Source organism: Perca flavescens, chromosome 9 (genome assembly GCF_004354835.1).
Source record: "Perca flavescens isolate YP-PL-M2 chromosome 9, PFLA_1.0, whole genome shotgun sequence".
Taxonomy (NCBI): Eukaryota; Metazoa; Chordata; class Actinopteri; order Perciformes; family Percidae; genus Perca; species Perca flavescens.
Window position 1 is genome coordinate 17,939,497 of NC_041339.1, and position 25,275 is coordinate 17,964,771.

Sequence of the window (25,275 nt, forward strand, 5' to 3'; positions counted from 1 at the left end):
TGCCTTGCATATCAACAAGATGACTCTACTGTAGCTAGAGGATTAGATCACACGTATGAGAACGAGTGCAAAGATTTGCAAGAAGCAGTGCCGCTGTGTTCTGTAAATAATACCACTTTGTACTGTGCACATTGTAGGCCTACTTCGTGCTTCTGTTTGTGGTGCACAAATGACAAAAAAGACAACACAAAATGGGATGTGTTTTTTTAGTTGCTTATCATTTCATCTTAAATTACAATAGAAACATTCAGTATGTACAGGAATGTCATTCTGCTCAGTAGTAGCCGTGCCCAAAAAAATACGCTGCTTGTAAACATCAGAATGCCACTAAATTTGGTTAGTTTCTTTCAACTATATCTGCAAAACCAAAGGGAGGGAAATAAATAAATAATTAAGTTTAATAAAAATAAGCTTAATTATTTATCAGAAAATTAAATATAATTTGTTATTTAAATATTTCAAAGAGAGGTGTTAAAACAATATTAAAAGTAAATTTCCTTTACCATTAAAATGAATTGAAACTGACTCCTAGTCATCGTCTTGAATCCCAAACCTTACTCTAATCATGAATAAATCATCAGTGCTCTAGTTCCAACACTTGAGACACCATCTGAGTTTGGCACTCTGTTGCCGAGACACAGCCCTTCAAATAACCTCACCAGCAACACGATTAGAGGTGACCCCTTTCTTTCTGTCTTATCATCAGTCATTACAAGTGTTTGTTCATATACAGATTAATATTTGACACAGGAGCGTGGTTATGATGTTCATGTCCTTTTATAGATGGTTGTAGTCAAGCATGGCTGATACAAGAGCAGCAGAGGACGTCCACAAAGCAGGAAGACTATGATGGTTCCCATTCAGACCTTCATCACTCACTAAAGATGCAACAGGCGGACAAGCACGCAGTCCTTCGCTGCTCAGTGTGAATGGCCTGTTTGTTCAAGCTCAAGTACTGTTGGAGCCTGTCCCACACAGCAGGAGGAGAAAATGAGGGAGTCTGCCTTTCAGAAAAAAGACACATTCAACTGTCCTCTTAAAACGGGATAATTTGTGCAAAAGGTGCCATTTACGATGTATAAATGTAAAGAACAACTCTCACTGCAACTGATTCTTTGACTCTGGAGAGTTTGCATGGCTGGCTGGTTTCCCAGTTCTGTGCAAAAGTCATTACATGTAATGGTTATTGTAACAGGATTGCAGATTGAATTATGTCTTCAGAAGGAAACTGAAATAAAGTATCCCATATAAATGTGTGTCTTTCGATGGTAGGTTTTAAGGAAAGGAAGAAAATTTAAAATACACAATGAAACTCACTCTGAGAAACACAATCAACCAAAGGTTATGTAGTGTAAACGTGAATCCAACATATAAAAAATCTAATCAGGTCATATTGATTTTGATCAAATATCTAAATATGGGTGAAACCTGTCAACCAAAATCTATAAAATAACACAGTACAAAACAGTCTCATAGTCCTCATCGACCATGTGATGAGTTGCATGATATAATATGTACCTGATGTCAAACTATATCAACACATATTTATGTGTCATAAATATGTCATCTCCCATCTCAAGTTATTTTATCAATAATCACAAAATTACATTAAATTAATTAATTAAGTGGTGTGGGAGCTTTGTAAAAGGTATGCTGCTGGCCAGGTGGAGTTAGTATAAGTAATTTGTATGGCGGGTTTTTGGTACCATGGCTCCATTAGATCCAACCCTGCCACCCTGAACTGGGCACATTTTTATTCTGGGGTAGGAGTGGAGGCATTCTGCAATTTCTATTCTACACAAATGTCACCTTATTTCCTATCCTAGTGGGCCCCTTATGGGTGGCCACAGTGCTAAACAAACAAGCCTGCTAGAAGCAATGGTTCATAAATATAGGCACATTTCTCAACTTGTCTCTATTTCAAATCACAAAAGGAGGTGACGTTCATCATAATATATCTCTGAAAGAGGGCGTAGCAAACCTGCCTTAGCCAGTCAGGGCCACACAGAACTGCAGTCGCCCGAAAGGGCCGCACAAATGAGAAAAACAAGCATCCATCTTCCCCTACCCTTCTGATGGGAAAACAAATCGCCCGCCCAAATGGTTGGGGCTGGGCTGGTCTGAGTGTATTGTGGGACTGCGGAAACAGAAACTATCTCTGCTCTAGTGTGCCCTCCTCTGTCTGTTATGGGCTGGAGGGAACATGGATGCCGTTCTCCCCCATGCCCTTGGCCTTGTGCAGAGCAGCCTGAATACGGAAGTGTGTCCGTGATTCCATCGAGTAGTTTTTGTAATTTTGCCTGAAACAAAGCAAACAGAGACATTTACAATCACATCAGAGGTATATCTCTAAATTCTTACTTCACTCATGTGCATTGTAATAAACCGATAAATCATAAGGATGGTTTACTATCAAGTCAAAGCAAACCTTGTCATTTTTTCTAACTCTGATTGTAAGATTTATTAAAAACCACAAAGTTGAATGGGTGAGGCATATTTAATTAAAAAAAACAATGTTGAAAGTGATGATGTGTAGTTTATACACTGTGTAAAAAAATATATTATATTTAATTATATTTAAAAAGCTTCTCCGTGAGTGCAGATTATTTTAACATGTTTTGCTGGTTGACAGACTTACTTAGCAGTTTCTAGGAGTCTTATAGCTTCAGCTTTTCTGCCTTGCTCCAGACACAGCAGGCCATGCTCCAGCAGGGCATTAGGAACCAGGTAGTGGTCATACTTGATCTGAGACTCACTGCAGATTATGTCGAAACACAGTGGTTACAGTATGTGTGGAGGTGAAGTCAGTATGAAAGAAAGATTCCCTCTATGGGGGGCCATCTGGGACATTATTTACAATTACCTCACACACATACAAGTGAAATGCTCTCACACGCTCTAGTGAAATGCTTTCATACACACTAGTGAAAAATTAAACTCTCACATACTATACTGAAACATCACGCACACACAACTGAACTGCTCATAAACACTACTGAAACGCTCTCATAAACGCTACTGAAATGCTCTCATGAACGCTACTGAAACACTCTCATAAATGCTACTGAAACACTCTCATAAACACTACTCTAATGCCTTAGGCACAACACTGAAAAGCTCTTATAAACGCTACTGAAACCCTCTTGCGCAATACTGAAACACTCTTATAAATGCTACTGAAACTCTCTCATAAACGCTACTGAAACGCTCTCATAAATGCTACTGAAATGCTCTCACGCACAATACTAAAACACTCTTCTAAACGCTACTGAAACGCTTTCACGCGCAACATTGAAACACTCATAAACGCTACTAAATCCCTCTCATACGCAATACTGAATTACTCAGAATTCACTTTCAATAGTGTATATAAGAATGTTTCAGTATAGCGCATTAATGTGTTTCAGTGGTGTTCATGAAAGCGTTTCAGTAGTGTTTATGAGCCCGTTTCAGTATTGCATGTGAGAGGATTTCAGTTGAACAGGAAGGCGTTTCAGTTGATCAGTAACGTGACTCAGTGTAACAGTAAGGTGGCTGGGAAAAATCCTTGTCCAGAATTTGAACTTGGATCTCCCACATGAAAGTTAATGATATTACCCATTGAGCTATTGAGATGTTGTAGGTAAAAGGTAATCTTGCAATTTATGTATCTAAACAGGCTCTGTCTTTCTGATTTAATGAGTCATTGGCTTAGTTCCAAAAATAGGGAGCTCTGTTTTTCTGAATTAAGGATGAATTCAGAAACAAGCAAAACAGTTTCTTAAGTGGCTGTATTGATTCAAAAACTTGAAATAGTTAGAAAACATTGTGGAATACTTGGTTGAACTTTTGCAGTTGTTCGTTAGAAACAGTAAATCAAGAATTGGTCACAGCAAATTGAACAGTTCACAATACTGGCGACTGCAGTCAGTTTGAAGAGGAGAAAATAATAGCTGACGGTTACAGTAATTCCAGTAGGAGGCAGTAATGCAACATAACTGTCATAAAACCCTAAAGAAGAAGAAGAACTGGCGTAGAGAACATCACAACCTTCATCTGTTGACTAGGTTGTGATGTTCTCTGCTGATGCTAAGGTAACGCTTGCTTGTGTTAGGCAGCCATCCTGCTGACTGAAGACATTAGCGTCACACCCGTCTGGATGTGTTAAACACGCGCGGCACGCCTTCCTTTTCACAGCCACGCTCCAGTGAACTGTTGAATTTGCTGTGACCAATTCTTGATTTACTGTTTCTAACAAACTTGTCTTCAACCTCCCCAAGTTCTCACACACTACACCACTCCTCCGCTCTCTTCACTGGTTACCAGTTGCTGCCCGCCTCCGCTTCAAGACACTAGTACTTACATACAGGGCCACAAACGGATCAGCCCCAGCTTACATCCAGGACATGGTCAAACCATATACCACTTTGCTCTGCATCAGCGAAACTGCTTGCTGCCCCCTCACTGCGAGGGAGAATTAATCACTCAACCAAATCCCGACTGTTCACTGTCCTGGCTCCTAAATGGTGGAACGAGCTCTCCATCGACATCAGGATGGCTGAAAGCCTACCCATCTCAAAAACACATCTCTTCCGACTACACCTCGGATAATATAAAAAAAAAAAAAAAAAAAAAAAAAAAAAAAAAAAACTCTTGAACCTGCACTTTTATACGTTTCTTTATAGCTTTGCTTATTTAAAGCTAATGTACTTGCACTTACTACTTGTTGTCTAGAGTTTGGTCCTTCTCAGTTGAATGCACTTAATTGTAAGTTGCTTTGGATAAAAGCGTCAGCTAAATGACATGTAATGTAATGTAATGTAAACGACTGCAAAAGTGCAACCAAGTATTCCACAATGTTTTCTAACAATTTCAAGTTTGTGAGGTAATACAGCCACTTAAGAACTGTTTTGCTTGTTTCATCCTTAATTCAGAAAAATAGAGGCAGAAATACAGCTTATTAATTCCGGAAATACAGAACTCTGTATTTCCGGAATTAATAAGCCAATTACTCATTAAGTAGGTTAATTTCATTGACTTTCATGCGGAAGACCCAGGTTTAAATCCTGGATAGCGATTTTTTTCCCAGCTACCTTACTGTTATGCTGAATCACCTTCCTGTTCAACTGAAACGCCTTCCTGTTCAACTGAAATCCTCTCACACGCAATACTGAAAAGGGCTCATAAACTCAACTGAAATGCTTTCATAAACACTACTGAAACACTTTCATAAACACCACTGAAACACACTCATGCGCTATACTGAAACATTCTTTTTTTGGGGGGGGAATAATTTTTTGGGGCATTTTAGGCCTTTATTGTATAGGACAGCTGCAGACATTAAAGGGGAGAAATGGGGGAATGACATGCAGTAAAGGGCTGCAGGTCAGAGTCGAACCCTGGCCAGCTGCATCGAAGCGTAAACCTCTATATATGAGCGCCCGCTCTACCAACTGAGCTATTTGGGCGTCCTATACTGAAACGTTCTCATATACACTATTGAAAGTGAATTCCTGTTTCAGTTGTGTATTTAAGAGCGATTCAGTATTGCGTGTGAGAGGGTTTCAGTAGCGTTTATGAGAGTGTTTTAGCATTGTGCATGAGAGCTTTTCAGTGTTGTGCAGGAGAGCGTTTCAGTATCGTTTATGAGAGCGTTTCAGTATCGTTTATGAGAGCGTTTCAGTAGTGTTTATGAGCAATTCAGTTGTGTGTGCGGGAGGTTTCAGTATAGTATGTGAGAGTATACTTTTTCACTAATATGTATGAAAGCATTTCACTAGAGGGTGTGAGAGCATTTCCTTTGTATGTATGTGAGTTAATTGTGAATAATGTCCCAGATGGCCCCTCATACCCTTCAGCTCGTTTTTCAAAACAGAACTGCCTTTATTCACCAGAGGACACACAACGATTATGATCAGGCTAATTGGTGATGACACAGAAACTAGAGCATCTGTCGGTCTTCTGGTTTGGTTGAGCACGTATATACTGTACATGTTTAGATGCTTACTTGCAGAGGACGAGGGTAAAGTAGTGTTCGGCCTCCTCTTGATGCCCCAGGTGTTTGAGACACAGGCCCTTCAAGAGGCTTAGCAGACACTGATCATCTATGGTGAACTCAGACCCTGACAAACACACAACAGGATAGTAAGGACCAAACAGATGACAAAAAAGGTACAGTCATTCTGGACAAACATTCAAAAGTATAATGTCTAGATTATATAATTCTCTGAGATGTTCACAATAACCGTAGCATCAGTATAGTATCTCAAATAAATGCAATCCAGCTCAGCATATTAATATCAACAACAACAAAAATGAAAGATTTAAATACATTAGTATCCTCTTGGCTCTGGTGAATAATTTTGCATACTTGGGCTGCTCTCGAGATTAGTCTGTGCCTCATCCAGTGTTTTCAGCATGCCTTCAGTCAGGTCTTTGTGTTTGCCAATGACTGTGTAGCCGTTCCAGATGTACATCATCTCCTAGACAACACACAAAGTACACAAATCATACAAAATCTGATCATTTTCATTAATAGCAACAATGTCAGCAACTCAAGTAGTGGCAAAATAACAAGGTTAGAGGACTCCATTATAAAGCCATTGAGCGTTATTCTCTGTCAACCTTCCACAGCCTTTGTTACAGGGTGAAACAGAACAACTGCTCTTGTTGTTGTTGGAAACCTGGTTTTGTGAGCACAGGGTTACTGTACCTCTTTAACTCATCGCCCTGCTGCTTTTATCTGTTAACTTAGAGGATAGCAGGTTACAGTTTAACAACTATTTATATAGCCTGGACCAGGAGGGGTTGATCCAGTTCCTTCGAAGAAACAATATACACACTGTAGTAACTGTTTAAACATCCAGTCGTGCTACAGGCAAAGCAGTGCCATGACATAGCCTCATCCAGTACTGACCAGTGGAGGAGCAGGAAGAGGAATGGGGTTTTCTGCAAGGTAGCGACGGGCTTTCCTGATAGCAAACTTCTCTGTTGGCAAAGATTTCCCCGCTATTTTCTGCTTCAGCCCTGGAACCTGCCTGAAATATAATAAAGTATACACATACATATCAGTAGTATGGAAAAAATATGTGGCACATATTTTCTAGTTATCTCATAGACATATGTTCACTTAGTGGAGCATTTTTTTATGCTGTGTATCATTAATAAAACACTTGTGCCACAAAAAACAATTGAATGTCAAAAACACCAATTCAATTCTTGATGTATTATAATATTACATTAATGTTCCCTACCAAAGACTTCCCAGAAGAAGAGACTGTGTGTAGATATACAGTAATTGTCAGTGTTTCACTGTGGTTGCTGTAAGTAGTTTCAGTAGTGCCTCGGCTCTTAGTTCATACCTGAACAGAGTGAACGCAGTCTCCCCAAAGGTTAGGCAATCATCCGCAGTCAACATGCTGAGGTAGGCTGCTTTCATATACGCATATGTAGCCTGAGGGAAGGAAAAAAAGTTACTACTGCAATCCCATCTTTTCCTTTTTAAATAAGATGAGAAAAAAATGAGTGTGCGGAGTTTAAAGAGTCAGGGCTGCAGAACTCAAGTATTTAGCTTGGTTTTAAGACACTACAAGGTGCTGACTAGGCTTTCTGTCTCTCTAAATAGCACAACATGTAATTCATTTTCTTTCTCACTATCACCATCAACAGTGGTGGTGATTTTTATGTTGTGAAGATTACATGTTTCTCTATGAGCTGAGAACAGGTCAACAACATTTCCGTTTATGGAAACCACTTTAAATGAATTTGATAAATCAAAAAAAAAGTCAAACTAAGAATAAGTTTGAAATCCAACACTGAGGTGACCCACCTTGGACCAGGTGTTCTCCTTGCTGAGCAGGTCAGCATAGAAGTAGGCCATCTTCCAGTGCCTCTTGTATGTGAAGCACCACATCAGCTCCCAGTAACACATGTGGTGGAACTGCTTCCATTGCTGCTGAGCCTCGCAGCACTCCTCAAAACGCTTGATAGCCTGGAAACATACAAACCATTTAGGATCCCACCTTCTTAAAACATATTCAGCGTGAATATGTTAGTGAGCAACGTAATACAGATCATGTTTGTATGGGTCAATGATTATGTGTTGAGGACACAGGGCTCAACTCAAAACCTTTTGTATACTTCTTACTATCAGTGGAGGAGGACAAAGTCAATCGATATATACAAACATGTCTTCCTTCCATGTTAATATGTTGTCTGTTGTTGCTACTGCCATGTTTTAGAAACAATTAAAGCCATACAGTATTAGTTTACAGGAGGTGTTTCTTTTTACTTTGGTAATTATGATATATATATATATATATATATATATATATATAATTACTGGTTTGTTTAGCAGAGGGACATTTTTTTAAGATAATTTATTTATCTTAATTTATTTATAGGACAGCTGAAGACATGAAAGGGGAGAGAGAGAGGGGGAAAGACATGGAGCAAAGGGCCGCAGGTTGGAGTCGAACCCGCAGCCAAATACAGACTCGCTGACATCAATACATTGCTATTTGTAATGCATAAAAATAAAGATTTTCCACATGAAAAGTGCAGTGCTGCTGACTGTGTTTTGTTTTTGTATAGAAAAGACGGACACTCACACCATCCAAGTTGCCTTTGATCTCCTCTATTCGACCAGCGAAGAACAAGAAGATGGATCCCTGAGAAAATAAAAGACCACCCACAGTATGTTTGGGAACATTTCTAATTATGCAGGAATTAAAAAAAAAAAAACAGTGTTTAATTCTAGCAAACCTTAGGATATTTTTTAAGATATGGCTGCAGCAGTTTCTCTGCATCTTGAACATCTCCTTCTCCAGTGCCTGCGAGACACAAACAGAACGAAACCAGCTAAGATCCTTCTGGTGTGTGTGTGTGTGTGTGTGTGTGTGTGTGTGTGTGTGTGTGTGTGTGTGTGTGTGTGTGTGTGTGTGTGTGTGTGTGTGTCCTTGCTCACCTAATATGAAGCTCATGAAGGTGTGATAACAGAGCAGCAGCATGTTACATAGGAAGGACCTGAATGTGCTTTCTGCAGAGCCCTCCTGAAGCTGCTGGAGACCAAATTCCTGCATGAACACACACAAACACAAATACACACACACACACACACACACACACACACACACACACACACACATAAACAAAAGAGTTTTGAGTTTGAATTGAGTCTCATTTCATGGAAGATCTCCTGGTGTAAGCTGCATACAGAACACTAACACAATTTTAGGAACTGTTCTGTGCAGGAAAGAATTAGATTATAGTTTTCTTATTAGGTTTGTGCTGAAGGATGAGCAGCATCTGCATGTATACCAGAGTACTTTTAGGCATCCAATCTGAACAGAGAAACAGTATGTCACAGACTGGCTGTGTGCAAAATATGTAAGTACATACCCTACTGTTCAAAAGTTTGGAATCACCTGTTATGTTTATGTATTCTTCTTTCCTTCAATAAAGGCTATTTTATCAGAGATAAAAACTGTGTAATTCAGACACCAAATGTATTATTAACATTTAAAACAGATTTGGGCCCAAAAGAAGAAGAATTAAATGATTGAAATTTCATTTAGTCGATGTCCCCACAGTGATGCATGACAGGAGAATACTGTTGGAACAATTTACCAGTCCAGAAATCTGTGTGAAAAGTGACCCTCGATCATGCACTCAACTCTAATGGTTAGAAAGAATATGGTTAAACTGTGATTTGTCAGTCCATAGTATGTTCAGCTGATATTCAGTGATCCATTTCCAATAGTGCTAAGCCGAGACTCCCCTTTAAACGTACTGTATAGAGTAGTCAGCCATGAAAGTAAATCATGATTCCAGTGTTGTAGTCGAGTCACCAACTGTTAAGTGCAAGTCAAGTCTCTAGTCCCCAGTGTTTGAGTCCGAGTCCAAGTCACCAAAGAAGAGTCCGAGTCAAGTTGAGTCTGAGTCGAGTCACCATTACCTGAGTTTGAGTCCGAGTTGAGTCCAGAGAATAGCGACTCGCGTCAGACTAAAGTCTAAGTCCAGGACTAAAGTACTTCATCACTGCCTATTACACATAAAAGTAGTCAGAAACTTCATCCAAGTTCCGAGTCCTATTTCATGAATGCTCAAGTCTGATTTCATAAATCCTCAAGTCCAAGTCGTCAGTGCGCAAGCTCAAGTTGACTCAAGTCCGAGTCCAGGACTCAAGTAATCCATCACTGGGTGATTCCACACCTTTTGAACTGTAGTTTACTGTATACATGCATGGTATGCAAGTTCACTGTGTCAAGATCATGTTGGCACTCCTGAGACTCCAGATGTCTATATAAGACAGGAAGGTAAATCAATCAAATGATGAGAAAAATACCCCGAGCAATATCAGGACCTGAATCCTGATCATCACATACCACTTCAGATTATTTTGTATAGTGGTTACATAAACCACATCAATAGTGACAAAGTCAAAAAATGTAGCACAACAAATAATATGAAGTCATAATCCAGAGAAATCAAACATCTCTAACATGACCCATTAGTCCTGCCAGCTGCTCTTTCCTTCAGCCATTTCTGGCTCTCACTTGTCAGCAGAACTCACCTTATTACCAGAGAAACCGACAATCTCCAGCAGCTTGAGCGTCCGCGTGGGCAACATGGAAATCATCTGCAGGAAGTAGACAAGGCAGTGCAATTGAAAGGCTAGCAGCATGATTACGGAGTCCTCGTGCACAAAGAGAACTAAACCCACACCCCACTGCTTGTCTGCATTTTAGATTATAGCTGATCTTACTATATATTCATACTTTGCTCTTTATGTGCTTCTGTTTCATTATGAACATCTTAAGCATCACAAAAAAATGTAGGGCAAGCAAGTACGTTTCAATCTTCTGTCCGACAATTCATGATGCCAAACAACTTTTCTTTGACTCATGTGTGATTACAAACTTCTACTAGTCTTCTACTTACTAGATTAAAGGCTCCTACTCCCAGTTTAACACCACACTCAAAATGGTTGTGGTTGTCGCCATGAGAGTATCCAGAGGACTGGAGCATTGTGTGAAGCTCTCTGTGAGGTAAAGATAAAGGAAGCCAAATAAGAGGGAAAAATACAGAGGTAGAGAGAGAAAACAAGGGCTGCTAAGAGAGTGGCAACAACACAAGCACGACGAGAAGAGAATGATATTGATGATCCAGATAATGATATTCTGGACTTTAGAATTCTCACTTGTATGTCTGGTAGCTGTTCCTCACTTTGATTCCCCCTTTGATGAAACTGATCATGTTTTCATCCTAAACAAGAGAGGCAGGAAGAGAGCAGGAGGAGTAAGAGAAGGAAAAGAAACAGAGAATGAGTTGAAACAAACTGAAAGTATCAGTGGTGGCAGATTGAGTTACAGGCTGCCTCGGTCCTGACCTGAAGGAAAGTGAGTGCTGCCCTCTGCAGGAGACACTCGGCGTAGCAAACTTCAGCATGGAGTTCCTCTGAGGAGAAAAAGATTATGTCACAGTTATCTTGAGTGAGAGTAATGGCCAAACCCAAATATATATACACATACACACATGTGCCATCTCTTTTTATGAATTACAGTGACACATGTTGATCATCCCATCAGTATAGGACTTTACTGACCTTCTGTGAAGCTTTTGGAGAAGCTTGACTTCTTGCGTTGCCTGATTGAGAAAGCACAGAACACGATACCAACCATGAGTTTTCAGTGGGTTTGTTTCACTAAAAATCTTCCTGATTATTTTTCTGCAGCATAGCACTGTCCTGCGCTTTTTTGCTTATTTTGTTTCTATGCATATCAGTGACTCAGCCTCTTTCCAGTAAATACAGGATGCTGATCTGCTGCAAGGTGAAGTTACCACAAGGTGCTGACCATGCATTACATTTACAGTAGCAAGATTTAATAGGAAAACTGCAGCTTTAACTTCAGATCAGTGTTGGTCTGAAGAAGAGTGGGTGTTTATCTGGGTGGGCTGATTAGCTGTACTGTTAGTCCAGCTCTGAGTCATGACAGATTCTCACAGCAGCTCCGGGAGTAATTGTAACAGACATTTGTCACATTCCTTTTGTCAGTGAGTGTGGATGATCTCAGCATGTTCTCTGGTTCTGGTACAATGAAACTCATGGGAACCACTGTTCAAAAGACACAGTATCATGTATTGTGTGTCAAAATATCTACATGTTTGATCAACCTCACTTTTATCATTGTTTATTACTTAAAAAAAAAAGTGTTTTAGTATTTTCTAAAATCAAACTTTTCTGTTTGTTTCTAAACCGGCTTGTCTCTGGACGACTGGCTTTTACGAGACAAAATTCACTACTGCAGGTGACTTGAGAGGAACTAAAAAAAAATCCCTTGTCACAGTTTATCAACTGGTCATCAAGGTATTATTTCACCCTGGTGTTGCGGGAAAGTCTCACCGTTGACATATGGCCTGGGCCTCCTTCATGGTGTTTCCTGCAGTCTGGATGTGGTGTGGGTCAAAGGTCATCATGGCCTGCATCTCCAGGATGGTGGCATAGGTCAGAGCGTGGTACATGCTGTCTTTGGTTCTGTAAAAAAGACAACACATGATATTTCTTTCAGTTAAATTGCAAGAGGAAGTTAAAGATAATAAACATTTAGATTTGGTGTGCTGACAGAGATGATGAAGAGAAAACCCGTTTGTTTGATTAAGAGAAGAGTTAAAGATTCGTACAGTAGTCACTATATAGGCAGTATAACTGAGAGACGCATGGGCACAGAACATGAAAAGCTGTAGTCAGATAATCAATTCCAGCTAAAGAGATGTGTGATTGAATACTTGTAAAACTAAAGCCACAGCACTACACAGGAAAAACAAACAGTACGTGTCTATTTATAGCTGCGTTTTTTGGTGTGCCACGTCACACCCTGAGTTTAAAAATTGTGCTTCTTGCAGGTGATGATGGAGGAGTAAAAGTGTTCGATGTCACACACATTTTTCCAGTGGACGTACTCGTTAAAAGCTCCAGTTAAAAGAGCTTGTTGTTCCAGTTATTTTTTGAAAGAATAGCTTTATATATTCTGTATGTATTGCATGACACACATGCACAAACACACACAAAGACATGGCAGAGTCATTGGTAAAACATAAAGGCAGAGGTGTGTAGAGAAGAAAGCTGTCTGTCTGCATAACTGACATTTCACTGCTGTTTATCACAGACTGACCACGTGATCAGCCTTTGGGATGTCACTTTGAGCAACCAGTTGTCTTTCGTGGAAATTAAATTTGCATAAACAGATTTTTCAACCCATGAAAATAGAGCACAAAGACACACTGCTGCGTTAATGCTGTTTAACTTCACTTTATTATATTTGATAAAGAAGTGAAAGTGGTATCATTAATGTAACTTTTAGACTGTCAGTGATATAACATTACGCAATGCATCAGGTTTTTAATAATAGTCAGAGAGCAGAGTGCTGAGCTTCAACTCTTCACTTAAATGAATAATTCATATTATTAGTTCAAATACACTGACTACACTAAACCATAACCAACTCAATAACAACCAGGAAGCAAAAGCAGAGAGTCAGAGAAGGTGGCGGTACAGACTGAGGTTCAGAGAGATTTGCCTGCCTTACATTTCCATTGTGTCACGCTTATGTAAAACAACAGCCCAAACTCAAGTTGAGAAACCTTTTAAGATAGAGCTGTGAGGCGAATTGAATTGCTTGTAGCAGTGCTGAAAGTGGCTGGGAATCCCAAATATTTCACAGCAGCACTCAGATATTTTTCAATCAGCATCATCTCAGAGCTTGGGTATACAAAGTCCCTCTGCCCTTTGTTCCCTCAGCCGTTGGGTTTTTGAACAAAGTGGTATTGCACACACACTATCACAAAGGACTGATGTTCTGTTGGTGCTTTTATAGCTTATTGCAATTTAATTATGATGATCTACTGTATGTTGTATGCATTTATGTCTTTTGTTTATTTATTGTATGGTGTGTATTGGTTGTGTCGACACCAAATTGCCCCTAGGGGACATTAAAGACTATCCAATCCGAAAAAGGTTCACACCCGTCTGACAGCACTGAAGCCAGATCTCCCACATATTTTCACCACAATGTTCCGTGATGCAAAGGAAGAGCTGTTTTGTACTTTGTCAAAAAAACATGTGTGCATGAACACCTTGTTTTCAGTTCTGCATGGTTCAATCGGGAGTTGCAGTTTCTGTCAAAATACATCATTGTTTTCAGTGTGAAAACTGCAGAAATTAATAATAACAATTTATAATTTTTAATCCCGCAAGGAAAACTACATTGTTTTGTTAGAATAGACATTACACACAGGCCTGAAATACACACACATGCTCAGTACCTATACATGCACTAATGGAGAGATGTCAGAGGGAGGGGGCTGTAGCTGTCAATGGACAGGGCAGTTGGGGGTTTGGACTTGACCCAGCAACCCTCTGGTTCCCAACCCAGCTCCCTACAGGGTCAGCTACTGCAACCCCCATTTGAAGTTAAGTTCGGAAATTAGACATTAACCTTTGTGTTTAGTCCTGAAACTTTGACACTCATGGAAGGGCTGCAGGTACAACTTATCAAGCACCCCAGTAGGGCTGGGCGATATGGAGAAAATAAAATATCACAATATTCTTGACCAAATACCTCAATGTAGATATTTCGACAATATTGTGAGGTATTTTCACAATGAGATTTTATGTCGAAGTGGGTAAATGCAAATAATGGAACGGCTAGAACTGTCTGGTAAGTTCAGAAAATTACAAATTACTGTAATATAGCCTTTAAAACCAGGAAAAGACAACACTTATGACATATTACAATATTACTATACCTAGTCTCATATCACAAAGTCAATATAATATCAAAATATTGTCCAGCTCTACGCCTCAGTCAGTTGCTGTATTATATGTACTTCCTACTTCTACAGTGCACCTCCTGAAATCACTCCCTGCTACATCTGTGAGGAATGGGGCAGGACAGCATGATGGGACATATGATTGCACTGTTATGGCTGTACTTGGTCTTGTGGCATGTTTGAACAGAGAGCTGGCAAATAAAGCTAAGCCTGCTGTTGGATACCTCTGGCATGTTTCTACAATGTTGAGTCCACAGTGGCTCCTTGACTACGACTCAGAGGAGGAGAAACATAAAGCTTATAAAAGAGTAGCAATTTAAAGAGATAGCTTCGCTTACAGAATTATATAACGTGGTATGAGTAGCTCACTGGTGGTGATATTGATGCATGGGCAATAATTCAAACTACACAACCTCTGGTCAGAAATATTAAAGCAAATTTTTAAGCAAAATCTGATTCTCTTCACAGACCTCCTCTGTATCAACTGTTTTGTTTTTTCAATAGTTCTGATACAGTTCATAAGACATATATTACATGGGTGCAAATTTGTGTTTCAGTGAATCAGTGTCTTGCTTAAAGACACCTGTGAATGTATGTAACTACCAACCTTGTCATAGATGGCTGGCACAGTCTACCAACTGAGCTACAGTACAGGTGCCCCTCTATCTTGAAGTACGCCAACCACTGTTTTATACAAAGCGAGTGGGGGGGAAGCCAGCGCTGAGCTATCATTTTCTTGGTCGCGGTTGAGCCAGCTAACCAAACTTTCTTTTGTCTCCAAAATTCCTGCACCTGTTCACACTCCCAGACAATGTGCAATAAAGTTCCAGTTTGTTCAGGTAAACAGAACATGCAATAGGGAGTAGGAATGGCTTTAGAGACGTATCTCTTCTGAGGAGTCCAGTATGTCCTATGGCATTTGTTGAAGTGGATCTGCTGGTGATTTGGGTTCTTGGAACAGTGGGAAATATTATCTAAAATATCTAAATTAAAATATTGCATCAAGATAATACTCCTCATAATGACAATAAGTAGCTCAGTTATTGACTCGCTGGAAAACGGACTGATGTTCAATTCCCAGATATTTTTCCATTGGAAATATAAGTATGTTGCAGTTTCCTTCCACAGTCACACTGCTGGCAGCCACATTTGAGATTTTAAACTGCCCATTGGTATGAGTATAAATGCATTAACCCTGTAATGGCAAACCCCATCTTCTCCCAGTATTTTAGTTTCAGTGTGTGTCGTTTGCTGCGGAGACTCTAGTATACCGTAACCTTGTCCCACCTGACTGCGTCAGAGCACAGCTGGAGAAAGGGAAAGGAGATCGAAGAAGAAGAGAATTGGAAAGCACACATGGACTAAAGCAAAGGACAGACAAACGAGGAAAGATTCTGTCTGTGTTTTTTACATTCTCAGGGCTGCTTGTTCATCCAGTATTTCAGAGTATCTCTCTAGCAATGCACCAGATGTCATCACTCCTTACATAATATTACATAAATTGTATGCCTTAAGCCATCGGCTTCCTCACAAAACCCTTTTCTGAGCAGCAAACCCGGAAAAATCAGAGGAGTTTGTGGGTGTTATTGGGTTTTGTATAAAACCCAACAAAATAAAAACCTGTCTCAATTTGTGTGGATTCAAATGTAAAACAACACGACACAATAATCTGCACTGATTTCTGACTCTCTACTGTCCTACTGCATACGTCAAATCCAATCATCTGGGCTCAAACAGCTACAAATACAATCATATTTGCAGCTTATGTTTGTTCAGGTGCACTTTATCGAGGAGGCAGCAATAGTACACACAGAGCTGTGGGAAGAATATCGAGACAAAAATGAGGACATCCGCTGAGCTGACAGACTGTCAAGACTCAGTAAGCAGCAGCTAAAAGGGTTGAAATTAGACAGATTTTTCTTTAGGTTGAAATATTTCACAAATCCAGATTCAAATACTAAAACATGTTATGATTATGGCAACAGGGAAGACTTAGCAACAACATATTTATGTAATGTTGCAATATAAGTTTCCATAACGAAGTCTGAGCTTAGAAGTTAAACAAATTACATCACTTTAAACTGTTCTGACAGCGTAAAATGGCTCCCTAACAACAACACCAAACTCACAATGGCTGTCAATCTAGTCGTATAGTACTAAATTATAAAAAAGAATGTACAGGCTGACAGGAAGCCATTCTTCTGTCTCAATGTAAGCACTGAAAAGAAAAACTAGGCTAAGGAGTGGCCTGCAGCCCCATAGAGGAGATTGAGGGTGGAGAATAATATAGACAGTGATAAAGTTTCTGATAATAGAGGAAGGAGAATGAGCGGTGAACAATGGAGTAACTAGATGACACCGTGTTGGAATACAAAACTAGAGGGAGGGTGTAAGCCCGGAGAGGGAGTTTGTGTTTGTGAATGTAACTGAAAGCAACATGCCGATTATAAAATCATCTAATCAGCATCAGAAGCAAACACACTAGTTCCTTTATCCCTCCCTGATGTGAGCACTATTACCTGTTTCTGACCTGTTGCTGTGCCAAGGACACACTTTAAATGTATTGCTTGTGTATTGATTTTGAAATTGGAATTTAAAGCATCAAAATGTTGATCTAATTGCATTTAGGAAAGCAGACTCTCATCAGCAAACAATTCAATGTATTAGCTGAGGAAATTTGTAATAAATCAACAAAGGTAATTCAGCAATGGCAAAGAGTTTTGTGAAACCATCGTGTTGGTGACATTAAAGCATGCACAGTTTTAACATTGGAGTGAAGTGAAACTTCTATAGGCACTACATCTATAGGCCTTTTTTTTATATCAGACAACATTTCGACTTGTCAAAGTATGAAAAGCAAAGGTGTTACTAATAACATTAATGATATCTCTGTTCTGTTCAAGTGTCCTTGTAAGCCATGACAGGAGTCAACATGCACAACACCAGGACCCTGAAAATGAAGCAGCTGAATGGTATTCATCCAAACACTTACAAATGCTACAAATGCTGTTGCTTGCACACATATCATTTGATGTTTTACTCTTATATTTGTCCATGAAAATACACAAAGCCAGGTGGGTTAGAGCTCAACAAGAGCTGAGAGCTGCAGCTGTATTAGCATGTGGTTCATGGTCTCGTACCTGCATCTAAGCCGGGTCTGCGCCTCCTCAAAGTCGTTTCTGAGGAAAAGATCCAGGGCGGCCATACAGTCCTCCAGAGCCAGCGACAGGTCTGACCGCGAGCACCTGCAGAACCAAAACAAACACACAATCTAGATGAGAAAAGAAAAAGAGTGCTGAAAATACATTATTATCTCATTAATAAAATTCAAGTAGAACAATGTATTACATATGACAATATCAGTTTTATTGAATGTTGATATTGTTGTTAAATGTGTTTGAATTGTACAAGTGCTCAGTCAGTCAAGTGCAATACAATTTCATTGTCACATTCCCTAAAACCTTCTTTAAAGGTCCCATGGCATGAAAATTTCACTTCATGAGGTTTTTTAACATTAATATGCATTCCCCCAGTCTGCCTATGGTCCCCCCAGTGTTTAGAAATAGCGATAGGTGTAAACCAAGCCCTGGGTATCCTGCTCTGCCTTTGAGAAAAGCTCAGACGGGCCGATCTGAAATCTTGCTCCTTATGAGGTCATAAGGAGCAAGGTTACCTCCCCTTTCTCTGCTTTGACCGCCCAGAGAATTTGGCCCACCCATGAGAGAGAGACATCATGGCTTTCAAACGAGCAAAGTGGCAGTTGGTCAAGGCCAGTGATGCCACGTAACGCGTTACTTGTAACGCGTTACTCTAATCTGACCACTTTTTTCAGTAACGAGTAATCTAACGTGTCACTATTTCCAAACCAGTAATCAGATTAAAGTTACTTATCCAAGTCACTGTGCGTTACTATTTGTCATTTTCCTTAGTGAAAATATATATTTTTGCTTTCTTCTTGCGTCTCGGGGAGTGAAGTCACGTATGCGACAAGTCACGTTTTCAGCATGTGGACAGTTCACATGTACCACGCAGCGACACAGATGTAAACAACAATGGAGGGAGGAGAGAGATGCGCGTTTTCTAGCTGGAAATACAGTAAATATTTAGAGTTTGTGCCAGCTAAAGACGGCAATATTAAGGTTTGTTGTACACTGTGCTGGTGGCGACAAAGTGCTATCTAGCTACAAAAACACTACGTCAAATTTGAAGAACCATTTGGAGTCGCAGCGCTGCAGTCAAACTTACAGAGCAAGTCCCAGCAGGTGGAGCGAAGCAGAGAGCAGGAGGTCCCCCACCACTTTTGTACAGACAAAAGCTGAACTTCGGTGCAAAACCAGTAAGTGGGGGAGAGTTGAAGAAGTTGGTCGGGCAGTAGGCCTATGTTGTAGCGGAAATGCTGCCCTTAAACACCTTTAACTCGCTCTCATTCGTGCCATAATAAACCAGATCCTTACTACTGGCAATGCCGAGCTGCCTCACAGTAAACCGGTTGTCATTTTTATGTTGAGGCTGTAGTGGTGTTGTCGGCAGTTGCTGAATGTAACTAATAAAGTAACTTGTAATCTAACTTTGTTACTTTTAAAATCAAGTAATCTGTAAAGTAACTAAGTTACTTTTTCAAAGTAACTGTGGCAACACTGGTCAAGGCCACACCCCCACCCTCCACCTTTCCCCCCTCTCTCCTCCTCAATAGCTACAGATACAGAAATGGCACATCCTAAGGAAAGCTCATTGTGGGATCTAGTGGCTGTAATTCTGGACCAAGGCTGAATTTCAGTAGCCTGGTTGACACCAGACCTTCTCAGTTGTAACTGAGAGTGGGTCTGGGAAAGGTTCATTGACAGTTCATTTCCAAAGGGGCGTCACCAACGGATGCCGCTCAAATGCCTCTGGGCGCATTGGATAGTCCTTCAACCAATCAGACCAACGATCCGGGTCACGCTGTGCTTCGGTAGCCGTCATGTTGAATGCAAACAAAAAGCTGCTTGCCGTCGCTGCGCTATCATCGTCGCATAAAGCCCGCCTCAACGGTTGTGATTGGTGTAAAGCCCGGTCACTTTTACTCACGACATGCTACACGGCCACAAAGGATTCCATTCATTACGCTAAGCTAAGCTAGCCATGGCACCGCCGGACTAAGGCAATGCGTGCACTGAGACAAAAATGCATTTGCCCACCTATACAAATATAGAGGAGACGGTGAATAACCCAATTTCAACAAACGGTGGCGTATTCCTTTAAGTAGGCTTTTTTTCAAATTAAAATGTATGATCCAAAAAAGATCCACGTCACTTTACTCTTGTCTGTCATTCCCCCCCTCCCCACCTCAGTTTACTTACACATTCCTTCTTTATTCAACCCTTTCTACTCAAGATACAAAAACACAGGCAGGTTAAGCCAGACAAGCTAACTGGCTCGAGAGCTTGCTTTGCTGTTAGTGTTGTTGCATTAAACTGCACATTACAGAGTGAATCAGCTTAAATTGCAGTACTTGCACAACCATCCACTTTCATAGAAGTACACACTCAGGGAGCAGTTTTGAACACAATCATATTTTAAAGATGTTGCTGCTGCCTTAAATGACTTGTGTTTCCTCTTGTACATACAACTCACTGTTTTGAGCTGTTTGAACTACTCCTAATGATTGTTGATAATGTTTTAGGAGTTCATTACACAGTGCACATGCTTCTCACGTGACAACTGTATAATGTGGCCAAACTGATGGCCAACTTCCTTCATCACAAGACTCCCTCCTCTTTGATTTCACTTGCTGTAGTACTTATAATGGAACTGTTGAATGTGCGTTTTATGCCTTCACTTTAGGGTGAAAACAGAAAACGGCATAAAAAAGAAAAATACATTAAAGCAACATTGCGTAACTATTTTACTTTAACAGCTTCATAATGATTTTAATGCCGGACTGATTTGTAATACGTAGAATGGTGCCTCTGACATTCACACTGTGAGCCCTGATCGCCTGTTCTTGCGATGTAACTTTGGCGAGCGGGTCCAATGTGTGTAACGTTAAAACTTTACGGCTCCACCACTGATTTTGGTTAAACTGGATCCTATTTAATGGAGAAAATGTTTTCCGGTTTTCCCTCTGATGTCCTCCGGCTACTCTGCCTCGACTCTGTGATTTATGGAGTTTTCTGACTGAACGGCAACTGCCGCTAACTGCTAAATTAGCTGTGCCGCCAGGGCTGGGAGCTAGGAGCACCAGGGGAGTGTTGGTGTTTCTGATAGGGCTGGGCGTATCGATCTAAATAGCGATAGTATTGATACCAACATGAGTATTGGTATCGGATCAATACTGTCATGATGAGATCGATACTTTTGTTGCAGTTTCTCTCAGAGTTCATGCGAGCACAGCGTCTCTCTAAGTCTGTGCGCAGTGTGCAAACAGCGCACCCCTATCTCTCTATCTCTCTCTCTCTCTCTCTCTCTCTCTCTCTCTCTCTCTCTCTCTCTCTCTCTCCCCTCCCCGCTCTGCCGGAGACAGAGAGCGGAGAGTCAGAACAGGGAGAGAAGCCCGTAATGATGGCGGAAAAAAAGCGAAGCGCTGTGTGGAGTTTATTCACTCCACCTGATACGGACACTGCCACATGTGATGTGTGCAAAAAAGTAATTTGCCACTGTGGTAACACCACCAATTTACATAAACACATTAAAACATTTAGATTTGCCTAAAATCTTTGTCCTGTGTTTTATCATAATGATAATAAACTAACTAAAGGCAAAATCACAAACTTATTCAATGATCGTGACGTTACAAGTAAAAAGTATCGGTATTGGTATTGGTATCGGCGATACTAGCCCTGTATTTACTTGGTATCGGATTGATACCAAAATTCCCAGTATCACCCACCCCTAGTTTCTGCTGCTAGCACAGGAGCTTTGGACTGCTGGGAGGAGGGAGGAGGCTTTCAGGCCCGGGGCGGAATGCTGGCAGGGAGCGGCGCCGGTGTCGGGCCAGAACCCGAGATGGGCTAGCGGGTAATGGAACCAGGTTCAGCAGCCGCTATGGACATCATGGCAGGGGTGAATAGACCGAAGAGGACGTTGACGGATGAAATCAAGAAGAGAAAAGAGAGAGTGACCGAACAAGAGGCCACCAGGACAAGAGTAAATCTTGGACGGGCTCATCGTTGGCAAGAGCTTTGCAATATAAAAGGCTGTAAAACAGACACTGAGCAGGCCTTCTTGCTGTTGAACTAGTAATTAAATAAGTAAGTAAGTAAGTAAGTAAGTAAGTAAGTAAGTAAGTAAGTAAGTAAGTAAGTAAGTAGGTAAGTAAGTAAGTAAGTAAGTCATAATAAAATAATAATCAAAGTAATATAAGCTGGCTTGCTTTGTCTTTGTTGATTCATTTGCTTGATGTTTGGCTGTGTTAGCAAAGTTGTGAGTAATGTAATCATAACAAATGCACGTGTAGCTGTCTATATTTGACAGGGGGGTAGAAGTGAATTGCACTCTGAAACGGTAGGGCTAGGAATCGCAAAAAATACCAATGTTACAAAACGTTGCTTTAACATTCAGCATAAAGAGCTGAACAAATGGTAGATTTAGATGGTAAATATAAAAGACTAATAGTAATTCTTTAATTTGGAATATGACCTGTTTGTTTTGTAGAATGTCTGTTATGTTATTGATGTGTTTTGTTTTTGTGAATATGAACCTTATTTCTATTTTGTTTCATCCTGAAATGCAATGGTTTTGTGCTTTGAATTTCCCGGACACTGTATTGATCACATGACCATGACAATTTTCCCCCCATTTAGTCAGTCAGTATTACCTCTTTAACTCAGCAGCAAACATTAGACAAGCGCAGAAGAATAGGAGAGCAGAAACTGAGCAAAACCAACTAAGACTAAATGTGTATAACAGCAGTGACTAATATACTAAAATACCATTCACTTTACATTCCTGCCAATAAGAAACACAAAGAAACTATACACTCATCACACACATATATACACACACACACACACACACACACACACACACACACACACACACACACACACACACACACACACAGAAGTATACACACGAAGACACACGCACACACGCACACGCACACAGAGCAACATGAATGTTAAGTTTGCGTGTGGTTTTAGGTGTCCTCACAATAAAGAGTTCCAACACACAAAAAACAAAACAAAAAGACTAATGGGAAAGTGTTTTAGACTCATATATTAAAGGAGAGAACCAGTATTGTGTTGTAAATAAGTAATACATTTATAAAATGAAGTCTATTATGATACTACAATACACATTGTAATAATAAACTTAATTTACATTCAGCCATTTATAATTAAGTTCCTGCTAACAATAAAACAATGAGACATTAAGGGATCAATAACAGAAGCATTAAGAATAATGCCAGGGGAATACAGAAGCAAGGTAACTGACTGTACTGTATATGTGTATTTGTGTTACGTCATTTGTGTGATTTCAAGAATAATGTTGTAGTATCACAATCTTCCCCCAGTGAAAACTGACTAAATCCAACCAGAGCGTCCACTATTGTTCCTCAGATATCTGCAGGGTAAATCCAGACAGCTAGCTAGACCATCTGACCAATCTGAGTTTTCTGTTGCACGACTAAAACAACTTTTGAACACGTTCCACCAAAACAAGTTCCTTCCCAAAGCTATACTGCAGCGGCACGGGGGCTCCGTGCGGCGCTTAGCACCACCCAAGACGATTGTGATTGGTTTAAAGACATGACAATAAACCAGAGCACGTTTCTTTCCCATCCTGGAATGCTATGTGGACTAACCAGACCCTCCTCCGCAGCGCTGTGTAGGAAGGTCTGGCAATGCAAGACTAGGATGGGATAACAAGACTTTGGCAGGTTTACGTCTTGAAGCCAATCTGAGGCCTGAGAACACAGAAACCAGCTCTCAGTCAGTGAGCAACAATCATCACAGTAGAGGAAAATGTCCTCGAAATGGAGGGAATAATTGACAATTGTATGAAAGGAAGAAAAGGCATGACAACCAGCACAATGAGGAGAGTTTGTTGGATTCAGGATGTGCATTCCACGCATTGTCCCAATAATTTAATTGAACTTCAAGTCAGCTGAAATTCTGGGTTGATTTCTCTAGAGAACAACTTGCACAGTGATGATCATTATCAGCGAGTTACACTAACACACACGCACAAATAAAACCACTTAGCACACAACCCCTGTTCATATACACACCCATGCATGTGCTCATGAAACCCAGAATGCACGCACACGCACACGCACACGCACACACTCCTGCAGGAGTGACAAAGCATTACTTTATCGACCGCGTTTCACATAGCTTTGACCACATTTGTTCCAGCTGGTATAAGATGTTTCAGAGGCCTCATGATGACACAAAAGAACCGAGCTGCTTAATAATAAACCGAGCGAGTTTGTCCACATGCCTGAGCGTCACAAAAAGAACACTCACAAAACACTTAGAGAGCATCTGACAGAGGCCAACTGAATGGCACACGACATCCAAACAAGCAGCAAGTATCTTACCCATTTGACAGAGTCTCTTCCTCTTCTGACATTTTCATCTGGCGAAAGAGTGTGTGTGTGTGTGTGTGTGTGTGTGTGTGTGTGTGTGTGTGTGTGTGTGTGTGTGTGTGTGTGTGTGTGTGTGTGTGCGTGTGTGTGTTTGGGAAAGAAGGACAAAGCAGAGAAAGCTGAATAAGTGAATCTGAGCCTGAGGCCTTTCCAGCAGTGCAGTGTAATCGTCTACGTCTCTTTCTGTAGCAGCAGCAGCAGCAACAAGAGCAGAAGCAGCAGCAGAAGGGCAGTCAGGTGAAAGAGAGAGAGAGAGAGAGAGAGAGAGAGAGAGAGAGAGAGGGTGAAGACTGAAGGAGACAGGGAGGGAGGGAGAAAGAGAAGAGGAGGAGTAAGGATGCAGCAACAGCAGACCTTAATAAGATTGGGATGACTATTACACATGAGGTTAGACAACACAGTCTATCTGTGCTGCCTCTAACACACAACACACACACACACACACACACACACACACACACATACATACATACATACAAAAGGCCTGTCACACCTCTTCCGATCATCACCGTCATGCTGCCCACTGCAGTCTCTGCTCCAATTGGTTAATGCAAAGTCAGAGGCGGGGCTAAAGGCCCACGATTCATGGCCTTAGGATTTTTGTACAATGTGAAACAACAAAAGGAAGAAAAAACAAGGACAGAGTGACAGTTAAAAGAAGAAATAAGTTACAAGCAATTAATTCATGCCCAACACAAAACTTTGTGCTGCTATAGGTGAAAGAGGGAAAGTGAGGCTTAAAAGATAGAAGAAGAGAGTGCTGCTGCGTAGTAAGACTCTAAGCCAGTCCAGTCTGCTGCAGTGGCAGAGACTGAACACTGCAGCGACCAGAGAGTCCAGAAATAAAAGACATAGATGCAGTACACCAGTTCAGACTGTGAATGCATAAGACCTAT

The 25,275-nt window shown here is 40.6% G+C and overlaps 1 protein-coding gene across 2 annotated transcripts in view; it reads right to left on the reverse strand.

Moving 5' to 3' along the window:
* Positions 1-670: 670 nt before the first annotated feature.
* ttc39a (tetratricopeptide repeat domain 39A) overlaps positions 671-25,275 on the reverse strand; it is a 30,620-nt gene continuing 6,015 nt past the window's right edge. Inside the window, exons 1-18 of one of the 2 annotated variants that reach the window (XM_028587225.1) lie at positions 24,332-24,364; positions 17,949-18,053; positions 12,383-12,514; positions 11,585-11,625; positions 11,369-11,436; positions 11,180-11,244; positions 10,921-11,020; positions 10,553-10,618; positions 8,945-9,053; positions 8,743-8,810; positions 8,589-8,648; positions 7,808-7,969; positions 7,341-7,432; positions 6,896-7,016; positions 6,350-6,461; positions 5,987-6,101; positions 2,639-2,755; positions 671-2,300 (exon numbers count right to left, since the gene is read on the reverse strand). In XM_028587225.1, coding sequence (XP_028443026.1) covers positions 2,186-2,300; positions 2,639-2,755; positions 5,987-6,101; positions 6,350-6,461; positions 6,896-7,016; positions 7,341-7,432; positions 7,808-7,969; positions 8,589-8,648; positions 8,743-8,810; positions 8,945-9,053; positions 10,553-10,618; positions 10,921-11,020; positions 11,180-11,244; positions 11,369-11,436; positions 11,585-11,625; positions 12,383-12,514; positions 17,949-18,053; positions 24,332-24,363 — 1,680 coding nt within the window. In that variant the 5' untranslated portion in view covers position 24,364 and the 3' untranslated portion in view covers positions 671-2,185. Of the gene's footprint in view, positions 2,301-2,638; positions 2,756-5,986; positions 6,102-6,349; positions 6,462-6,895; positions 7,017-7,340; positions 7,433-7,807; positions 7,970-8,588; positions 8,649-8,742; positions 8,811-8,944; positions 9,054-10,552; positions 10,619-10,920; positions 11,021-11,179; positions 11,245-11,368; positions 11,437-11,584; positions 11,626-12,382; positions 12,515-17,948; positions 18,054-24,331; positions 24,365-25,275 lie in introns of those variants that run through there. The other variant, XM_028587222.1, reaches the window with a different exon arrangement.